Source organism: Embiotoca jacksoni, unplaced genomic scaffold, assembly GCF_022577435.1.
Source record: "Embiotoca jacksoni isolate LCO1_2020_lvr unplaced genomic scaffold, fEmbJac1.0.p SCAF_60, whole genome shotgun sequence".
In the NCBI taxonomy this organism is placed as follows: domain Eukaryota; kingdom Metazoa; phylum Chordata; class Actinopteri; family Embiotocidae; genus Embiotoca; species Embiotoca jacksoni.
Window position 1 is genome coordinate 1554274 of NW_027185415.1, and position 21894 is coordinate 1576167.

General features: G+C 43.2%; 1 protein-coding gene across 2 annotated transcripts in view; it reads right to left on the bottom strand.

Moving 5' to 3' along the window:
• piezo1 (piezo type mechanosensitive ion channel component 1 (Er blood group)) overlaps positions 1-21894 on the bottom strand; it is a 66156-nt gene that overhangs the window by 14074 nt on the left and 30188 nt on the right. For both annotated transcript variants that reach the window (XM_069174706.1, XM_069174705.1), the window contains exons 7-38: positions 20665-20845; positions 20348-20446; positions 18185-18257; positions 17302-17405; positions 16899-16978; positions 15855-16035; positions 15222-15327; positions 14749-14930; positions 14405-14553; positions 14122-14280; positions 13888-13991; positions 13312-13478; positions 12733-12909; positions 11821-11946; positions 11240-11440; positions 10865-11069; positions 10563-10667; positions 9426-9582; positions 8113-8356; positions 7327-7423; positions 6826-6991; positions 5835-5924; positions 5407-5489; positions 4918-4986; positions 3999-4099; positions 3749-3893; positions 2980-3051; positions 1543-1715; positions 1329-1432; positions 996-1181; positions 640-898; positions 221-409 (exon numbers count right to left, since the gene is read on the bottom strand). In XM_069174706.1, the coding sequence (XP_069030807.1) occupies positions 221-409; positions 640-898; positions 996-1181; positions 1329-1432; positions 1543-1715; positions 2980-3051; positions 3749-3893; positions 3999-4099; positions 4918-4986; positions 5407-5489; positions 5835-5924; positions 6826-6991; positions 7327-7423; positions 8113-8356; positions 9426-9582; positions 10563-10667; positions 10865-11069; positions 11240-11440; positions 11821-11946; positions 12733-12909; positions 13312-13478; positions 13888-13991; positions 14122-14280; positions 14405-14553; positions 14749-14930; positions 15222-15327; positions 15855-16035; positions 16899-16978; positions 17302-17405; positions 18185-18257; positions 20348-20446; positions 20665-20845 (4534 nt within the window). The remainder of the gene's footprint in view (positions 1-220; positions 410-639; positions 899-995; positions 1182-1328; positions 1433-1542; positions 1716-2979; positions 3052-3748; positions 3894-3998; positions 4100-4917; positions 4987-5406; positions 5490-5834; positions 5925-6825; positions 6992-7326; positions 7424-8112; positions 8357-9425; positions 9583-10562; positions 10668-10864; positions 11070-11239; positions 11441-11820; positions 11947-12732; positions 12910-13311; positions 13479-13887; positions 13992-14121; positions 14281-14404; positions 14554-14748; positions 14931-15221; positions 15328-15854; positions 16036-16898; positions 16979-17301; positions 17406-18184; positions 18258-20347; positions 20447-20664; positions 20846-21894) is intronic.

Here is a 21894-nt window from a genome sequence, read left to right on the forward strand (position 1 = left end):
CTGAATGACCTGAATGACCTGAATGAATGGTGTGTCCAAACTCTTGATGGGTACTTCAGGGTTCCCATGTGACACTGAGTCTTTGGGAAAAACAAAGTTCTCGGCTAGACATCAAGTTTCACCAACCAAAGGGTCTCCTGAAATAAAAGTCTCCTGACTGTACCTGCAGTCATTCTGTCACCTGCGTCGTAACGGCTGATATATTTATACATTAACTGACCATGAGCAGCGATCTGTGGAAGAACAGCACCAGCAGCTGAAGGAGATCATATCTGATGTAGTTGTCTGTCTTCTCCAGGCCGAGGATACGAGGAGGGAAGAACGGCTTGTCTTCATTCAGCATCATCTCATAAGCACTGTTCCAGGGAAAGAAGCCGAACTGGAAGATGTACTTCACCACCACCATCACCTGGACGGAGACGGAGAGACAGAGACAGAGAGACAGAGACACAGAGACACAGACACAGTCATTTCAATAATATTGAGAGATGTTGGTAGATCAACAAAATGAGACATGCTTGTGTTTTGAACTCTTGTTCTGTTTTGCTCCTGATGCTTCGCTGTTTGTTTTAGTGAATGCACTGAAATATGTCCGTCGTCTGTTGGTGATGGTGTGTGAAGTGTGTGAAGTGTTCATACCTCTGTGTAGACTATAGCGGTCATCCAGAACTTCTTGGTCGGTCTGGGAACGGCCAGCATGGCCCACAGGAACACCAGTATGGGCAGGACCAGGGAGATAACAGAGGCGCTGACCACGTTGTTCAACACCAGGATGAAGTAGCAGACGAGTTCGGAGTTGGCCGACAGCAGGTTGTACAAAGCGAACAGCAGCTTCAGCAGACGGCTCTGGTTGTTGAAGAACTCTCGGCTCTGTTCCAGCTCCTCGATGAAGAACTGCCTGCAGAGACACGAGGGAAACACAAATATCACTGCATTCATCACCAAGCATTTAATAACTGAAGCTACAGATCTGTTTTTATTTCATTTCATCGTACCTGTCTCCCAGCAGCTCGCTGGCGGTTCTGGAGTGCCGGTGTTTTTGTTGTTTGGACGGTTCAGGCAGTAACTCCATGGCGCTGGATGGAGGTTCTGGTTCTGGACTCAGAAGGTTCCCGGTGCTGTTGAGCCTCGGCCTGGGTGTAGACCAGCCTGTCACGCCCCTGCTGTCCACCTCCAGGCAGCTGACACACACAAACACATGAAAAGTGAGGACCAAATGTGGATTATTGCACAGAAATATCATATAATAATTATGTTATAATAAGTATACCGACACACACACCGACACACACACACGACACACACACACGACACACACCGACACTGACCTGTATCTGGTGGAGCTTTCTGCATCGGCCTCATCCAGACACGTCTCCAGTGTGGACCGTTCACTGTCGTCAGACAGCTGCTCGTCTGTGGAGGCTGTCTGATGCTGCAAATCACACACACAAGTTAAAGTGTGTGTGTGTGTGTGTGTGTGTGTGTGTGTGTGTGTGTGTGTGTGTGCTCAGAACCAGAACACACTCGGTGCTGTGTGTCTACCTGCTGAATCTTGTGGATGATTAAGTAGCGTTCATTGCACAGAACGGTCGATGTCTCTCGGTACTGCTTGGTCAGCAGATTGAGCCACTGAGTCAACCCGTCCACCATGGCCAGAACTATGGCCCACAAGAAGCGCAGGATGTCCAGGATCCTCTGAACCATCTCCCCGTGACCTGCAGCACACGGAGACAGAGGCGTGGTGGCACAGTGAAGGAAACAAATAATAACTGGTGGAGACTGATGCTGCTGTTACAGTTAGAAGTTCAGTCCCTGCAACGGTCTGAGTTTCACTTTGAAAATCTGTGCGTGCATTTTCTCCTATAATGTATGTAGATAGTAAAAGTTTAAGCAGTTGTTAGTACACAATATTACATCTGCAGAAATCCTCCAATCAGGCAGCAGTGTGCGTTTCCACCCTGCTCACACCTGACATCAGCAGGACGATCCGATCACCAGCGGACAGTTCAGGACAATGAGTCCTTTATTCTTATGTATTTTTAACTTATACATTGCAGAAATAATGTTAGATTAAATGTGTTTAGTTCGGAGGGCGTGTTTCCAACATTCCAGAGATAATGGTGAATAAAATGTAAACAGAATGTCTTCTCATGGAGAAACATCAGGGTTTCAGGATGTACTGCGGATGATGTAAGTGCAACTCTGTGCAGAGTGCTGAAGACCAAGATTGTGTTGACATCAGGGAATAATGGAGGAAAGTTCAGGAATGATGAAACAAGGAATAAAGCTTCAAACCCAGCAGGGGTCCGTCTGGGTTTATGTGTGATAACAGCTCCCAGTCTGCTGTTTTGTTTTTGATAAACAGTAATTCTGATATTACATTGAACTCTGCCTCAGTGCGCTTTTGTCTTCACTTTGATTGTTTGGTCACGAATTCGACCAACTTTTAATGATAGATATGTTTTGGAGAAGCTGAAGGTTTTTAACATGATGTCAGTGTATCCTCAATGCATCATGGGAATTCCTACCTGTGCTCAGAGCTGTCCACCTGGGCTCATTCGAACTCCTAAAATCTGTGACTATCAGCAAATGTTTACATAATGACACTTTGGTGAAATTTGTGTTCCCGGTGTAAAAATATGGGATTGTGCTTCCCACCAAAATAATGTAATAATAATAATAATAATTGTCATCGTCATCATCATCATAAAAATAATGATAATAATAATAATGCAAATGCATAAAAAACAAATACAAAAATGTTATAATATCATTGCAATTGAAAAGCTGTTTGAAAATGTATCCGTTTTATTCAGAGACTCATTTTCTGTCAGTTATGTTTTAATATACTACAGAAGAATAAACAGAAACACACACACACACACACACACACACACACACACACACACACACACACACACACTGTGGAGTGGAAGCAGCAGCCTGCCGATGGAGGAGGTGAATATGATGTGAACCTACCAGACTGGTGTTCCTCTGGATCCTCCTCCTCATCCTGAACGATCGCCTCCTCAAAAACATTGTCTGTACAACCTGCACACAAACACACACACACTATGTCAACACTTTCATTAGTGTGTGTGTGTGTGTGTGTGTGTGTGTGTGTGTGTGTGTGTGTGTGTGTGTGTGTGTGATCTGCTCTACGTGTACACGTCAGACTGGATGAAACTACGATACAAATAAACCTGAAACTGTTTTCTGTCACTTTCCTCTTCCTGATTGGTCAGTGGTATTTGGTTGCTTTGACAACGGCCTGCACCTGTTTTATTTCACAGGTTATAACAACCTTATGTGACGTTACTTTAGTCACACACTGTGACAGGCTCATCAGCTCCATGTTAAGCCTGCAGAGACTGTAAAACAGAGTTTCACACCTCAACAGGAGCCGAACAACCACCGAAATCTGTCTGTTCACATCTGGCCTCTATTTATAAATAAACATTTTCATATCAACTCTGGGCTTTTTCTACATGTGTGAGTAATTAAAGAGTTTGATATTACAGTGACTCATCCAGCTTAATGTCTATAAAAACAGGACACACTGCACGGCAGCACTGAGGTCTTATTCACCTCCTGAGGGAAATATCAGGCTCCAACTGTTTAATGATGAACAGTCGATCTGCAGCACTGGACATTAAAACGATGAGCAGCAGGGTGAAATGTAACACACACATGTTCCTCCTTCGTGTTCTGACCTCCTGCTAATGAAACGGATGTAAGAAAGTGGAACCTTTGACAGTGAAGTCCTCCTGCTGCGAGTCCGTCCCCTCCTGTCTGTTTGTCTCCGTCCTCTCCGTCCTCTTCATCTGTCTCTGGCGTCTCTGACGTTCTCTCAGGGCTGTTTTCACGCTGCTCACCCAGGCCTGGTACGCCAGCTGCAGAGAAAACACACGACAAGTTTCACCATGAAACTCTCTGATGTAATGCAGGTCGTGATATGAATCATTCCCTGAACGCAAAGTGTGAGTCGGCTGTCTGACCTGACAGGCAGTCAGTTTCTGAGGCTTCTGCTCTTCAGATTGCTGCTCCTCCTCATCCTCACTGTCGGATTCAAACAGGTAGTACTCTCCTGAGTGCAGCACTGGGAGCAGGACAAACATGTTACAACCATGTGACACCATGTCATGATGTCACAATGTCATGATGTCACAATGTCATGATGGGCAGAAAAAGTACAGAATGATCTGGATTTATGTGTACATTTGTAAAATACACTATTATAACTGCTACTATTTGACAAATATTTATATTTTTCTTGTCCATCTCTCTCTCGCTCTCTCTCTCTCTCTCTCTCTCTCTCTCTCTCTCTATCTATCTCTCTCTCTATCCCATATCTTGTCCATAAGGCTGCGATGAACTGCTCATCTCTCAGTTCAATTCGAGTGTTGTGCAGTTCTACAATTATTTTAATTCAATATTATGATTTATTGTGCCATTTCTGTCTTTATTTAATGCCAGGAGAAGGTTTAATCCTGCACTTCTGGAGACAATGTATTTCTTGATTTCCAAAAACATCGCCTGAATGCATAAAACAGACAGAATTATTTGTGTTTTTGTGTAGAAGCTGTGAGATGCAGCAGGACAACGACCCTAAAGATCGATGGAAATCTACTACTGACTGACGTGAACGGAGAAACTTCAAAGTTTAGAGTCGGTCAGAGGGTTGACGGAGACATCCTCAGACTGTGGCTGTCGTTAAACACGTCTGTAGCAGTTCTTTGTCCAACTGCAGCGGGAATGTTAAAAATGAGTGTTTTCAATAAATAAATAAAGGAAATGTTATAATTTATTGTGCTTACAGGAGCTAAAAGATTCTGTTGATGAAGATTCGATGAGACTTTTATTTTGTTTTTTTACTGTCGATGGAACTTATCGGATGTTTTTTTTCACCTGTCCTACCTGTAGCGTGGTCCAACCACGGCTGGTGCCACTTCTTCTTTCTGGACCTCTTCTTGTCCGTTTGGATCTCTAGAAGGAAACGAGAAGAGAAACCTGCTGTCATGTTGCTGATCTCACCGCGCAGATAAAGACGTGGTGAAGAGGAGACTTCATTGGGTCATTAAAGTGGAACTGGTTCTGTATTTTCTTCATACAAACGTAGCAGGAATAAAGGTACCAATGTTATTTTGGATATTTCATTATTCTGCGAATTAATTACAGCTGTAAAATGTACTGAGGACAGACCAGCAGACTGACATCACTATTTAAACAGGAATCAGGGGACCAACAACGAAGGCAAACATTGAAATCTAACTTGGTGAATGATGCTGAGTTCAGGGTTTCCTAATGATTAAACACTGATTAAACCCTGGAGGAGCTTCGTCTGCAGTGAAACCAGTTTACATGTATGTTTCCTGTGTGGAACACGTGTTGACCACCGAGTCGTACCTGCAGTCGGCCTTCTGTTGGAGCGTTCGCTGGGTTTGTGTCCGTCTCTGTGCTTCTGCTGCTTGGAGCGAATTCTCTGCATCCTGAGAGAAGATTCAAAAAAATGATTTGAATCTGGTTTCAATTTATAACGGTTTATGATTAAATATTATAATCAGTTTATAATATCTGCTACGGGCAAATTAAAAAAGGTTAGAATAGAATTGTAATCCAGTAGGTAACCCTCAGGCCCTGATCACTTCTTTATTTAACCGTAAGTATTACATGAAATACTGTTTAACGCAGATTTAATTCATATATCATGTAACACAGTTGGTGATGAATCTGATGAATGTGTTTCCTTTTGAAGATCCTCAACCTGTCTCGTGTTTTTTATGTTCTTTAAAATGCTCTGAACAAAAACCGACTTCTGAACCAGAGAAACTTACGATCTCTTGAGCTGAGACAGAGACTTCCTCTCAGTCTGTTGGTGGAACTTGATGTTCTTCACGATGCTCGCTCGGAAGAGCTCAAAGCCTCTGGAGGAAAGAAGCAGCGGTCAGGACGTTCATCAGCAGGTAAATGACATCAGAGAGGTCACAGAGAGGTCACAGGGAGGTCACAGGGAGGTCACAGCAGGTAAATGACATCAGAGGTCACAGGGAGGTCACAGCAGGTAAATGACATCAGAGAGGTCACAGAGAGGTCACAGGGAGGTCACAGCAGGTAAATGACATCAGAGGTCACAGGGAGGTCACAGCAGGTAAATGACATCAGAGAGGTCACAGGGAGGTCACAGCAGGTAAATTACATCAGGGAGGTCAATCCTCACAGGAGCTTCATCTCAACAAACACAGAAGGCGTCTCAGGTGTCAGTAGAGTTGGACTGACTCTGTTCTGGTTCTGACATGTCATCATGTTCAGGTGAGAGCAGACATTAAAACAGGAAGGGGCTGACTCTCCATCTCTGTCACGATGATGTGTGTTTATCTTCTGTCATCAGAACCTCGGTCACTTGAACCTGGTGTCACCTGAAACTGGTGGGTGGAGTTTACACCAGGTGGTGGCAGCTCATATATGTATATCTGATACTCTGTGGACGCAGTTCTTCAGGTGAATGTGTCCCTCACTGCTGTCTGACCCTGAACATGGTGCTGAAGATTAAAAACGTCTCCTTCCATCATGCCTCTTACATGTTTCGTCCCCAAAGTTCAGGAACAAACTTGAAGACAATATTATTCTAAACTCACATCACATTCTACATTTTTGGGCTTGTGACCTGAGATTTTGTCCTCACAGTATTAAAACAAAATGATTATATGTAACAGAGATAAATCTTTATCTTTGTTCCTTCCATCTGGTGACTGGATGATTAAAACCATCAGAACCATGACACCAGCAGTCAGTCGGTCGGTCGGTCGTCTCTATGCTGACTCGTACCTCGAGGCCTGTTTAGCAGAAGCCTGCAGCTCAGCCGTCACATGCAGGAAGTAGAAACTGAGGAAGACCCTCCTCTGCAGCAGCAGGCAGAGGAAGCAGATCCCGTCCCAGATGATGCCGGCCTCTTCCACCGGGAGGCTGCAGGTCTTATCGCTCACCGAGTTCGCTGTCGGGAACAAACAGAACCAACGAATCCGTCAGAGGTCAGGAGTGACTGTCTGTCACACAGCAGGTCAATAGACGAGTAATTAAAGAGACATGACTCGGCACTTTAACACCTCCATGACGAAATACGATCAATATTTAAAGTTTCACCATCGACTTTGTGCAGAAAAGAGAGATTCTATTTTACAACTTACTTTACAACTTTTAAAACCAAATAATTTGTCCTTCATGAACCAAACATCCTGAGACATATCAGTATCAAACACAATAGAATAAACAAATCATATCTGATTAAATACATGAAGAAGTATGTACGGAGATTATTAAGGCACTTACGATCATAGTATCCTTTGACTGTGCAGACCAAGCTGAAGAGCTGAATGACCCAACAGAAACCATTCTGCATCTGAAACACAAACACACACGCAAGGATCTGAAACACACACACACACACACACACACACACACACACACACACACACACACACACACACACACACACACACACAGAAACACAGGTCAGAAGTCAGTGTCTTTACCTTCACACACGTATTTCCCTTTTATATTGCACAGCGAAGGTATTCTACTATCTGATGGAGTGTTTCCCTTGATATGACATGACATCCCATAATGCACTGGGGTTTCTCAGTCCCTCTGTAAAAGTTCTCTCATCTTTGTGCAAAGAGGAAGTCTTTGGTATGAACTTTTCTCACAGTCTGACGGGACTCTTCATGGATAAGACTCTCCGTAAATAATAACACAACCTCACATTTTAAAAGTCAACAAACACTCGTGCTGAGTTCCAGATGTTGTACTCATGTTCCAGATGTTGTATTTGTGTTCCAGATGTTGTACTAGTGTACTAACACTCATCAGTGTGTTCACACTGTCAGTACAGAAACATCAGTTCACTACAAGTTCCAGGATGAAGCACTCAAAGTGGTCCAAAAAAGAAATGTAAAACTATGAACACTTTCCACCCTAAACGGTCGCCATCTTGGCTCCATAGAGGAAGGGGGCAGGGCCACTTTTCAAATGAAAAGCTTCTGAGGAAGCTGCAGTTGTTCCTGAACCCAAAGTGTGTTTACTAACACGTTCCATAAATGAAGTGCTGCTACTCACAGATAAGAGATTTTTGGATACGATGACGGCCACGTTGTAGATGATGAGGCAGTCCCACAGCGTGAGGCGGGTCCTGGACGATTTGACCAGTAGCCGCGTTCCAAACAGCAGAAAGAAGAAGCAGGCGAGCAGGTAGCCCAGTCCAAACACAGAGATCCTGGTGGCCCCCGTGATGAAGACCACCGACAGCACAAACCAGAAGAAGTGACGGAACACCAGAACTTTAGCCATGTCGAGGTAACTCCTGAGGAGGACAACGAACACTTGTTTCATGTCAGAACATTTTAAATCAGAGCAACAAGGAGGCTGTTTGAGAAGAGAGCAGGACAGGGAGACAAAATGCAGTTAAAGTTTCATCTTTGTTTTCAGATCTGAGCAGAACAGAATAAGCTGCTATTGAAGTATGAGGTGTCATCATACCAAAATATAAAGAGCTCCCTGAGACCGTCAGAAAAAAGGTCGGTGAGTCTGATGGGATTAAAAAAGGTTTCCAAATGATCTGAAATAAATCCTTCCGCTCTGTTTGCCCACCGTGGAGACCATCATCTACAGTGGTTGGACTATTAACGACCGATCCCGTAAATAGAGTAAAAAAGAAAAAAATACTGTTAAAAAAAGAGTCTCCAAGAAGACAAAACTAAATCTGCTGTTGGTGTCAAAGTGCACGAGTCTCCAACTTTTTCTTTTTTTTTTTTATCTCAGAGCTCCTCGTGTTTATAACATTTTTTCACATAGCTGAGCTCCACCCAAACCAGCGGAATCAGCATCTTTTATGTTAATAAGAACAAAATGGGGTATTTTCTGTATCTACAGTTACACAGATGTCCCCTAAATACCTACTGTGGTGCACACAGCATGGTGGGGTCAAACTAGTTCGAAAAGTGTCCAATAAATCGTTCTAATATTAGATTTAATAAAATCCAGTGTTTCCCTTCAATTGGGACCCTGAAACCAACACGTCTAAACCTGTATATGTCTGGACCCTGTGTGAAACTGGAGAGCTTTTATTTTGAAAAGTCGCAGCAGCAGTTGATGAAGTATTTACCTGCAGTAATGAAATATTTAACTGCAGCAATGAAGTATTTAGATGCAGTATTTAATGAAGTATTTAGCTGCAGTATTGAAGTATTTTCCTGCAGTAATGAAGTATTTACCTGCAGTATCTAATGAAGTATTTACCTGCAGTATCAAATGAAGTATTTACCTGTAGTAATGAAGTATTTACCTGCAGTATCTAATTAAGTATTTACCTGTAATAATGAAGTATTTACCTATAGTATTGAAGTATTTCTCTGCAGTAATGAAGTATTTACCTGCTGTTGATGAAGTTGGGTGCCGGGTTGAACAGTCGTCCTTCCATCGGTTCTGGTTCGTCCGTGTTCTCTCCTGCGAGAACCATCCAGTCCTCCGTGTGCTCACACTCGAACACCTTCCACTGCTGGGACGCACACATCAGCAGCACAAAGTCCGCTGTGGACACACAGCAACACAACACACTGTTATCCTCATCATCATGGTTATCCTCATCATCATCATCATCATCATCATCATCATCATCATCGTCGTCGTCATCATTGTCACATGCTTGGAACACCCACTCTGGTTCCGAGACAGGATTGTGGGTGGAGCTTATGGGACGCTGGAACAAATAAAGATGAAGAAAAGTGCAGATTTGAACTTCTACTTCTACACTTCTGTCCTTTGCTGTTGAACTTGTGTCATTTAAATCCATCACAGATTCTTCACATGAAAGTTTTTCCACAATGAGGGGAAGCTGCTTTCTGAGCCGCTGCAGCACTTCAACCATCAGACAGAACATATGAACAGAACCGCTTCTAATGAGTGCAAACAGTACTTCTATTATAGAGACAGCTCAGTGTTTGTCTCGGCTGCTGGATTCATGGATTAGAGTGGTGGATGGGCACTACGCTGAAGTTACTATGACAACAGTAAACACAGTAAGAGTCGACTTTAAACAACAAACATCTACAAAAATGTGAAACGTGCCGATCAGAGAGGAGAACTGCTTCAGATGTGAGATAAAACTCTGATCTTTGAGATGAGATTAGAATTTACAGTATCATAATAATAACAATAATAAACTGTATTTGTAAGGCACCTTCGCAGCTCAAAGTGCTTTACAGCAAGAAAATGACATGCAGTGTTTCACATATAAAGGACAATTTTAAAATGTAGACAAGAAATAAAATGTAAAAAAGAACAGATGAAATGCATAAACTTAAACACAAATTGAGTTAAAATACGAAATCAAGCAATATTCATTATAAAGGTGCGGTAGTTCAAAGTGCAGGAGAGCTTCGGGAGGGGCAAGTTAAAAGCTAAAGTAAAGAGATGATGATGTTTTAATCTCTTTTTTGAAACACCAAACTGCGAGGTGAGGAGGTTTCAGTGGGACTAATGGATGAACACACAGACACACTCAGACTGACCGATGAGGTTTTTGGAGTTGGGTAGAGTGTAGAAGTCGGGCAGGTAGATCCACTTAATGAGAGCTGAGTTCATCAACACTCGAGTTTTCCAGCGCCATGGATAGTCTGCAGCACAACGTACACACAAACACTCAGAGACACTCAGAAACACTCGGAAATACTCAGGGAGAGAAGAGGATGCACTGATTAAAGAAGTTCATACAAGTCTGCCGTTACTAATGTGGACTATCGTTTCCTTTAAGCAGACTGTGATCTAAGATTCGTTGTCAAGGAGATGATCTCCTCTGGTATTTACTGCTCACCGATGCAGAGAGCGGGCGGCATCCCAACACACAGAAGGTACTGGTAGATCATGAAGATGGACAGGAACAGACAGTATCTGGGCCAGATCTGAGCAATAGCTGCACGTCGCCGCCTCACTAGGATGGCGACCAACCAACAGCCGTGGATTATCACCAGGAAGTTCATCCGCTGGCCGATCACGTTCACCGTCATCAGGAAGCAAATCTTTAAAAAAAAATAAAAAAAAATAAAGAAAGTCTGAAAGTCTAGATGACATCACATCAGTGAAGCATCTCCTTTTTGTAAAACATCTAAAATACTGCAGCAGAAAACTCTTCCTGCAAAAATTCTCTTGTTGTTTGGTAGAAAAGGTCTAAGGTCATAAATGAAGCTACCTCCAACCCAAACTTGTAGAAGGCGTAGTTGAGCATGTACTTGAAGCAGGGGACGAGGCCCTGGTCCAACGTGTCCCTGGTGGCGGCTGGGAAGAGAGTGGGGATGGGGGGAGGGGACCGCTGCAGCTGGCGGTAGTGGTGAGCCTGGTGACGGTAGACGGTGGCCTCGAACACCAGCAGCATCAGAACTATTAGATGGTTCTGAAACACAAAGCACATCAACAGAGGACCTCATGGACGCCGTCAGGTGGAGGCGAAGACTTTCAGTCAATGACAGGAGTCAAACGCAGTTACAAGATGCTTATAAGCGTCGACAGTTTTTACATCTTTGTCACGTGTGCTGCCGGGTTTGTGATCATCATCTGTCCTTTAATTTTTAAAGGCGAAGCTGCTCACTGTCAATATTAATTTGAGTATTTTTCTCCTGTTTTATAAACCCATGGATAAGTATAAAAAACTATTCTTCGCAGTATTTTTTTAAAAGCAGCTTTACTTTCAGTGCCTGACATATTTATATTTGTGTTTATGTTTTACATCCACCCGGCTTCATCATCTGCAGCTTTTAGTAAACATGAACACACCTGGCTGTATCCCAGTGCTGTAGCATCTTTCCTGATGCCGAACCATTTGGCTGGATCCACTGGTCCGTGATACAGAGTGGAGTTCATCATCTCCTTTGGTGACAGGGTGGTTTCATTCAGCAGAGGCTGCGAAGGAAAGAGGAAGTCAAAGATTTCATTAAAATTTAAAACTGTGAGCACTAAACCCAATTTTCAGACTACATTCACAAAAACTCTGACACTTCTTGCAAAAACCAAACATTTGCCCTCAAAACAGTTTTTATCTGCACTCAAAACCAAAATATGTCGTCGCATCATGCTCCGAACCAGAAAAATGAAAACACTAATGAGCAGTCGTGACGCACGGCATCAAAAAAATAGAAAACACAGCTGTATGTACAGTAGGGCTGAAACATCTGTATGTACAGCAGCACTGAAACATCTGTATGATGCAGCTGAGGTTTAATTGAGTTCAACTTTTGCTCCTTGCAGTCACCAGTATGCTTCACAAGTGCATCACAGTGCAAAATGTGTTTTAATGAGTGAGTGTGTAAAGTTTTGCAAAAAGAGTCTCTGAGATCTGACAAATGTGTCGGTGAAAACAATTTATGGTTTTGCCAAAAGAGTTTGTGATTTGATAAATGGGTTCAGGCTGTAAGACAATCTACTGCAGCACGTTAATACGGAGTCAGGTCACTCTGTGTGTGTGTGTGTGTGTGTGTGTGTGTGTGTGTGTGTGTGTGTGTGTGTGTGTGAGAGTCGGCTCTCTACAACAAAACAACACTGGCTGTCATGGAACCACAATGAAGTGAGAAGAGACCACGAAATGCTGCAAGTAAACGCATCACAAGTTCGAAAATGAAAAAAAATGAATAAATGTAGTATATATATGTATAGTGTGTGTGTGTGTGTGTGTGTGTGTGTGTGTCTTACAGCGGTACAGTTCCTGGAGTAATCCTCAGGGTTGACCACACTCAGCTGGTAGAGCATCTTGCACACGATGATGACACACACCCAGACGGTGGACAGACAGGAGGCCATCGGCCTGAAGCGGCCGTAGGGCATCGCCAGAGACCACAACACCACCAGGACCAGGTTCATCACAGACGGCTGCACACACACACACACACACAGGTCAGAAAACACACAAACAAATACAAATAAATAAATAAAAGTGTGATATGATATAAATAAAGCTCCGGTATGTGCTCCTCCTTCCTCTCAGGCTGACACCAGTACAGGCTGTACGTACAATGGATGTAATGTCGGACACAGAAGCATTCATTCCCCCAAAAAGCTGCACATCCAGCACCAGAACAGTTCTTCAGGCCTTCGGGCCGGCAGCAGCTGTATGTTACAGCACTTAGAGAACAGAGGCTGGCTCATGAACACAGGAAATGTTGAAGGACAATGGACAGAGGACAGTCTGCATGTCTCCGTGCTTCATTCCTTCTTAATGATGCTACAGTATGTATAATACGCTACAATAAAGTCCATCCCGTCTGCCTTTACCTCTCCAAGTGCGACCCACACAGAGCAGAAGGCCACCATCTTGAGGATGTGAAGCTCCAGGAGCTGCCAGACAAACACCTGCACTGTGGTGAGGATGTCAGAGAACCTTCTGGACAGAACCAGTAACCGGTCCATCACCAGACCCCATTTACTGGGAACCAGCTCCACTGAACGGGGGAGGAGAGGATGGAGGAAGAGGAAGAGGAGCAGACAGGAGGAACACACAAACAGAAATCAGATGAGATCAGAAACTTTTTACAGTCTAGAAAACAAGCTGAAGACCAACATAGTTAAATAAACAGAAAATACTGTTGCAGAAAAAACATTCATGTCAGCTTTACGTCTGACTCAGACTTAGATGCCTGTTTATAGAGTTAAATATTTTAAACCACCTGAACAAACATGAAAAATAAAACAGGATTATTTTCATACTTTAGAGAAGACAACGGTCCAGAAATCTCTCAGCAGCTCATTTGAAATAATTCACAAGAAAACAACATAATTAATAATGTGTTTACCAATAAGCAACAATGTCATTTTAAATGTGGCTTTAATTTAAACAGCTGTTTGCGTTACCTTCGTCTTCAGACTCTTCATCGTTGGTCACCAGGTCTTCCTCCTCAGAGTTCAAACCCACATTATCAGAACCGCGCTGCCCGGTCCGCTCACTGTTCTTCTTTCTACAGAGAGACGATCAAACAGACTTTTATTTCACAAGCAGAACTATTCAATCTGTCGGTAATTAAACGTGACGGGAAACTCCGGAAAACAAAAAGAGAGGCTTGAATGTACATGTTAATCATCCCGTACCTGTGTATGGGTGTAACATACTCCAGGTCCGTGATCCTCATGAAGGGCTTATGGAAATAGTGCAGCTGGAGAATACAGGCCAGCAGGAAGAAGCCAGGGATCAGGATGCTGGTGAAGAGTTCAGACAGAGCGAACGTCTCCAGACCGATCGCTGCCAGCCTGACGACAACAGGAGGGAACCGCCATTATTACAGCTTCATTAAACACCTTCAACACAGCCTGTAGAGGCATCAGCAGGACCGATAACAGTTCATAGAAACAGGCCTCAGACAGCCGCACGTACTGGTCTTCTGTGAAGCCGGTGAAGTTCCTCCAGTATCCAGGGAAGTCCTCGAACTGGTAGGTGTAGATGGAGATCAGGACCAGCATGGTGTAGGCCACAACCAGCCACCAGAAGAGCTTCAACAGGCGGCGCCACAGAGTGTAGTACACCTGAGGAACAAGCAGCAAGGTACGCAGTACGAGACATTACTGGAATAAAGATTTTAAATACTGATGCAGAACTAGAACAGAGTGAAGAGATGCCTGAGAAAAACACAACATTTGGCCCTACGTGAGAATTAAATCAATAAATTAATTAAATGAATGTTGTGACTGTGAGAGTTGAGATGCTGAACGTGTTCCCACCTGGTAGAGACACAGGCAGAGCAGGAACAGCAGCATGTAGACGATCTTGTAAGCCACCAGTTTCCCAGCGAAGGACACCATGATGAACATCCCTCCACACACATAGATCCAGTACTTAGCATAGGAGCTCATCACGATGCCTCCCAGGACCTTCAGCACAGACTCGTTACCGGGACCCTCCTCTGAACAGGACAGGATGTAATGGGGGGGGGGGGGGGGGGGGGGGTTATATACAAACAGTGCACATCACTTATGAAGGAAGTTTGTGTTCATGTACAAATGAAGCTGAAAGTAGAAGGTAGTTTTAGACCGCAACACAGAGCGTCTGTCAGGACGTAGTCTGAACCTGACACCACTGTTCTCTGTCTGTCAGGTATTCAGAGAGAGAGAGAGAGTGTGTGTGTGTGTGTGTGTGTGTGTGTGTGTGTGTGTGTGTGTGTGTGTGTGTGTGTGTGTGTGTGTGTGTGTCTGACCTCCTGTAGTGACTTCCTGCAGCAGTGTGAACGTCTCCCTCTTCCTGCTGAAGTTTTCCTTCACCGACTGACGAACCAGCAGCCAGAAAGTTAATGTGAACAGAAGCTGCAGAGAAACACACACACAGACAGACATGAAGAACTCCGTTCACTGTGTTTCTGAAAAGGAAAGTTTAACCAGAGAAACGTTACTTCACTCTGCTGTTCAGAGTTTCACTGTATTTACTGATAAAGAACCACTGCTGAGCTGATCGTAGGACAGAAGGAACAAGTGGGGAAATGTGAGAAAATAAAAGTTAAACGGGCCAAATATGATCATAGTTCTGATCTCTGTCGTCATGTGAAGCTGCAGGCTGTGATTTTTATATATTTAGATGAGGACAGAGTTTATCTCCTGCTGCAGAGTTGTATCAGTATGAAGTGTGATGTGTCACAGCCCTGAACTCACAATACATGAAACCACTGTAGTAGCTGAGTGTGTGAGGACAGATGAGCTCGACTTCATCTGGCTTCTATTTCTTCATGGACGGCCCAGTGTAGTGACGGAGGGGAATATTTCATGATAAACACCAAGCACAGATTTATCATCATCATCATCATCAATCCACCTCAATCTCTACGCTCTCATCTTACCATGGCGCCCAGTCTCAGGCAGGGGTACTGGGCCTGGTCCAGACCCAGCTGTCGGAGGCTCATGGTTCCTACGGTGGTGGGCAGCTCCGGCTGGAGCTCCATGGCCCAGACGTACTGCAGACAGCAGAGAGCCAGGCCGTAGAGCAGGATGAAGGGAGAGCACAGCGTGGCTGCATGACGTCTGCAAACAGAGACAGATGACTGAGTTCAGGTCTGTGGAACAACATGAGTGTGGTTCAGTCACAATGTGGCCTGTTGAAACACAACACAGATGAAATCCCTTTCAAACTCACGTGTTAAAAGACGTGTAACAATACTCTGCTTTGGATTATAATGTGTGTCTGTGGTGGGTTTTTATTTTCAAAACAAAAGAGTTCAATCAGCTGGTTAGAGATTCTTAACCCTCCCGTTGTCCTCGGGTCAAAATGACCCGCAGCTGTGTTCAACCAAGTTCTATTTTATTTATATATTTTTATATTTTTTGGGATCATTGGTCATCATTCTTTAAAGAAACCCTCACAGCCTCCTTGTCACCAATGATCCCAAAAAATATGAAAATAAAAATAGAGCTTGGTTGAACACAGCTGCGGGTCATTTTGACCCGAGGACAGCGGGAGGGATAACGTGACTCAGCAGAAACAAAATCCACAATCTATCCAATTCAAAAGTAGCTGGAGACAAGGAGTGTCCTACATCACTCAAAGTCAAGTCTCAGTACTTCAAAACATTTGTGATGTCACAAATCCTGAACACACATCCATGTCTTCAACGCAGGGTTCAGCTGTGCTCAGAGAAACTTTTAGAAGAATGTGAAAACAGCCTGAACATACATGACTCTGTCCCGTGACCTGAAACATCATCCAGATGAAACAACAGCAACCACAACACATTTCATGTGCAGGGTGGCTTCAACAGATTTTTATCAGTCAAACTCTGACAATATTTGTCAGAATGAAGCAATGTATTAAAACACAGTCTAAAATAATCTATAAATAATCATGTCATTCATCAGACTCCTGTCACAGCTACAGGTGTTAACTTTACCTGGAACGGAGAATCCAGATGAGACACGCCCACAGCAGCAGCACGAAGGTTAACCAGCTGTGATACGTGATGCTCCAAACCTGAGCAACATACAAACACACGTTCATACATGACCTGTAACATACTGCAGTACTAACTGTAACATACAAACGTTCATACATGACCTGTAACATACTGCAGTACTAACTAGAACTACCAACATGAAGATTGAGCAAACAGCATATGAATAGATGAACTCAGTAAACAGCAGTGGTCTTCAGTCACTGTATGAATGTATGAATGTATGAATGTATGACTGTATGAATATATGAATGTATGACTGTATGAGTGTATGAAAGTATGAATATATGAATGTATGAATATATGACTGTATGAATGTATGACTGTATAGGATCCTGGTTACCATCATGGCGATGAGGGCGCACACATAACTCTGCTGCATCACCACCTTCCCCAGCAGGAAAAATGGACTTTCAGTGTGTTGTCCACCGGGAGCTCCACTAACACCTGTAAAAGATGACATCGTGTTAGTGTTCACAACATCACGGCTGCCGATGATGTTTAAAGAGAGAACATCTACAGCTGCGCTCACTGGAGGACCGGCAGGTGATTTAAAACTCACCTGAGAACATCTCTGTGCTCTGACCAGGAAACACTCACAATATGTTGAACCATCACAGCTGTTTCAATACTCTTCTTAAACTTACAGCTTTGTCTGATAGAATTTGCTTGTTTGATTTTGAGTTCTGGTTCTCTCCACAAAAAGATTAAAAAAAACATCACGTTTGAATTAAACTGAATCAAATTTAATCAGCATTTATTTTAATTATCATTTCAATAACTGCAGATCCTCAGTCAAAGACACATTCATGAATGTATCATTTAAAAAAATGGAAGACATCACAAACACACGCAGCCACCATCACCGATCAGCTGTAGACAACAACAACAACAACAACAACCGTCCCACTATAGCAGCTCTATATCTGGAGTTCAGAGGCCTTCTGGTGCACTTACATGTGCAGATTCTCCAACTTTCTTCTCACACAAAGAAAACCAAGTCATTGCTTGTTAAAATATTAAAATAAATAGTCAACAGAGTCCACGGGACGCACGTTTTCACACAACTACATGTCACAGACGACTGTTTCCAGATGGACACATTTATCTAAATCCTGAACACATTCTCAACTGAAGTGTTTGATTCTTGTTACACATTTTTTTTACATGACACATAATATTTTAGTTATTTTAATGATGTCTGTGACAGAATAAGTATCTGGTACCCAGATCAGGAGGACTCTCTCCGGCCACAGGTCCTCCTCCGCTACCTTCGGATGTCAGAGACAGGAGCATGAGCTGAAACAGAGCAACACACACACACACACACACACACACACACACACACACACACACACACACACACACACACACACACTTTTTTCACTCCCTCTGCACGTTGCTGTGGTATTTTGGTACTCAGTGCAGAAAGCACACAGGTGTGAAGAGAAGGAGGAAGATTCATATGAAGCAGGGCTGAGAGAACTGTTGGGATGATATGATGAACCGGGCTTTGGACTGAGAATAACGTGCAGAAGGCAGTTTGATCCGTCTTCCTCACTTTGTTACATCTGGTGAAAATGTGACCTGTAAAGTTCTCCATCTTTGTGAGATATCGTGAGACGAATGACGCCTCGTTCTGGAAACAAACGTTAGTTTACATCCGGACTTTATAATTAGTGGTGGTGAATGTGAATTAAAACATGTTGAACACAAATCAAATGAACTGAAGAGTAATTATGGAATTACAGTGTTTAGTCTCTGTGTGTGCCTAGAAGTCATGTTAGCATTAATTACTGTCACCAAGGACATTGTGTTTGTTTGTTTGTTTGTTTGTTTGTATGTCTGATTCTCACACAGCTCGGTGGAGGGTGAAGGATGTGCCGAGGAAGAAACCCACTGATTATTGGAGTGAATCCATTAATTATTTTTGGATATCGCAGCAGAGATGACCACTAAGTGTGACAGACGTCTGTGCTCTCTGAGTTAGACACAGTTTTCAAACTAAGGGGACACGTCTACTTCCTGTGTGAAGGCTGAAGGACAAATCAGTGTGCATATGTGATCCTTTTTCATTTTTGGCAAGCTGGTGAGCTGGAGCTACTCTCTGATTGGCTAGTTTCAAATTGTCAACTCTCTGCCCCCCCCCCCACCCACACACTAACTTTAGCACTAGGTAGTGTGTCCATGTGATTCCCGACGCTGTCCCTGCGGTCCACACCCTCCTTTAAGCCTGTCGTGGTCACTGCCTGACAATAACACGTGTATTTCAGCAATAAATACATGGATGAGCAATAATTTCCTAAAATTAAACGAGGATGAAACAGAAATCCTCCCAGTCGGCCCCAAAACAAAAGGAGAAATATTGGAAAATAATCCGAGGCCACGAACTCCGTGGATAAACTCAGAGGTAACAAGTCTTGGTGTAATCTGAGACTCTGATGTTTGTTTGAAGTTTCAAGGCCAACATTAACAAGGAGACCAAAACCTTTTCTTCCACCTTAGAAACACAGCCAGGTTGCGGCTGTTTACAAACCAGACAGATGCTGAAAAGTTGATTCATGCCTTCATTTCTAGCCAACTGGACTACTTTGATGCATTTTTTACTGGCTTCCCAAAGAAAACATCAGATAAGCTCATCCAAAACTCTGCAGCTCAGCTGTTAACCAGAACCGAGAGGAGAGAACACATCGGCCCACTTCTGGCTGCTCTGCATTGTTCACCTGTAAGACACGGGGTTGACTTTAAGCTCCTCCTCCTCCTCACATACAAAGCTCTCAATGGGCTCGGACCGAGTTACATGTCTAAATCTGAGAACACTGAGATCATCTGCTGCTGGTTTATTGGAGGTTCAGCAGCTCCTGTCTGTTCTGAACAAACGACCTGCAGATATCAGGAAAACCAGCGCAGTACTTTTAAACTTTTAAAAGAAAAGCTCAAATCATATCTCCTTACTTTAGTTGTTAATTAGCTACACCTGAAGCTCTCTAGCACTTTAAACTACTGCACCTTTAAAATGCATATTGTTTAATTTAACATTTTAACTCTGTTTAACTTCATTCATTTTATCTGTTCTTATGCGATTTAATTCTTTTCAATATTTTTTTAAATGTTCCTTTACATCTGTTCTTATGTGAAACACTGCATGTCATTTTTTTGCTGTGAAGCACTTTGAGTTGCATTTCTTGTATGAAAAGTGCTCTACAAAGTTTATTATTATTATTGTGTGCATATTATTATCTACTGTTGCAGAAAACAAATCTTTATAGACAGACATTTACAAAAAGATGACAGAAGAAGAGGGTTTAAATATGAAGCTTCAGCTCTGGGCTGTTAAAGATCAAACAGACTGAACCGTGATAAATAGGAGACATGATATGAGTGTCTACCTGTGTGTCGTCTTCATAGATCTCTTTCTGATTATTCCAGGACCGTAACGCCACCGACTCTTCATTCAACTCCTCCCTGTTCTCCTGCTGCTCCTCAACCTGAAAAAAAAACTGTTTAAATCTGAGAGGAAACAGTTTCACAAAGAAAATTATTACACAACAGGTTTTCACTGAAGTCTTTTCCTCCACTGTGCTGGTTTCTTGGTCCATCACCATGTTGGAGGTGTGTGTGTGTGTGTGTGTGTGTGTGTGTGTGTGTGTTAAATACTGTCTGTTGGACACATTCAGTACCTCATAAATAAAGCAGTAGTAAATACCTGTGACACCTGCCCAGGGGCTCCATGACGTCCTGTTCGGAGAACGGTTACTATGGTGATGTAGAGGAGGAACAGGATCCCTGGGTTGACATAAATTGGCCAATCGTGACTGGTGTTCAGGTTGAGGTCGTAGGGCAGGGAGCAGTTTCCGAGGATGACGATGTCCTTCAGACCAAAGAGTCTACACAGACAGAGATGAAGAAATGGGGGTTTAAAATGACTGTATAAAAAGTGCCTTAAACTGCAGTACCACTGAGGGCCACTAGGAGCTGGCTCCAAAAAGCCTAACAGACCCACATTCAACTTCTCTCATCAAATAAAAAGTCAGTAAGTGTTTTTTTACAGTGTCATATATTAAATCCTCTCCTTCTGATCGGTGTTCAGTCGGTCTATCTGAAACTAATCCCATCATTCATTAGATATTAGGCCTCAGAGCAGTATGTTTGATTGACAGGTGTGAGGTGGGCGGGGCTTAGTCTCCCCAGGTTCTCAGTCAGATCCACCACTCGTTTCACCCCCACCTCGTCCACATGTGGTCACATCTGACATGGACGAGAACGTGAAGCAGAAGATGTGACGATCACAGATGAAGGTGAGAGGAGCGAAGATCGAACGTCTCCGAGGAATGCTGCTCTGCTCCTTCAGCTGCTCGTCGCTCATTCCACACATACCAGCTGAGATATCACTCTCGCCTCACTCCTCCGCTTCACCTCACGGGTTTCTCTTTTTAAATTCACACTCTGCCAAACGGTTTTCTTTCCGTGCAGATTCAACACATGATGGCTGTTAAAGGATCCTCAGAGGGAGGAACGTGTGCTTCGACCCTTCTGGAACATCATCAGTCATTCATCCCAAAAAAAACTAAAACTAAACTTTCTCATAGATATGTTGAAACTGACCAAAGTATGTTGGTTTTTCAGTTAGAAACTAATAAAACTGGAAAAACAAAGAAGCATCGACACTGATGGAAAACATGATTCAAATATTACTGGAGTAATGAAAGAAGAGTGAAGGTGGATCAAACTGAGATAAACAGTTTCTCCTGGTCAGTCGTCTTTAAAGGTGTGAAGACTGTTTCATGTGTTATGATCCATCCATTCATGTTCTGTAGGTGTAACAGGGTCATCAGATCAGTCTCATAAATCATGAACCATTCATGTTGGTGTTTAATATCTAATCAAAGGGATGGGTCAGTGGTGCAGTGAGCAGGAGGTTCTGGGTTCAGAACAG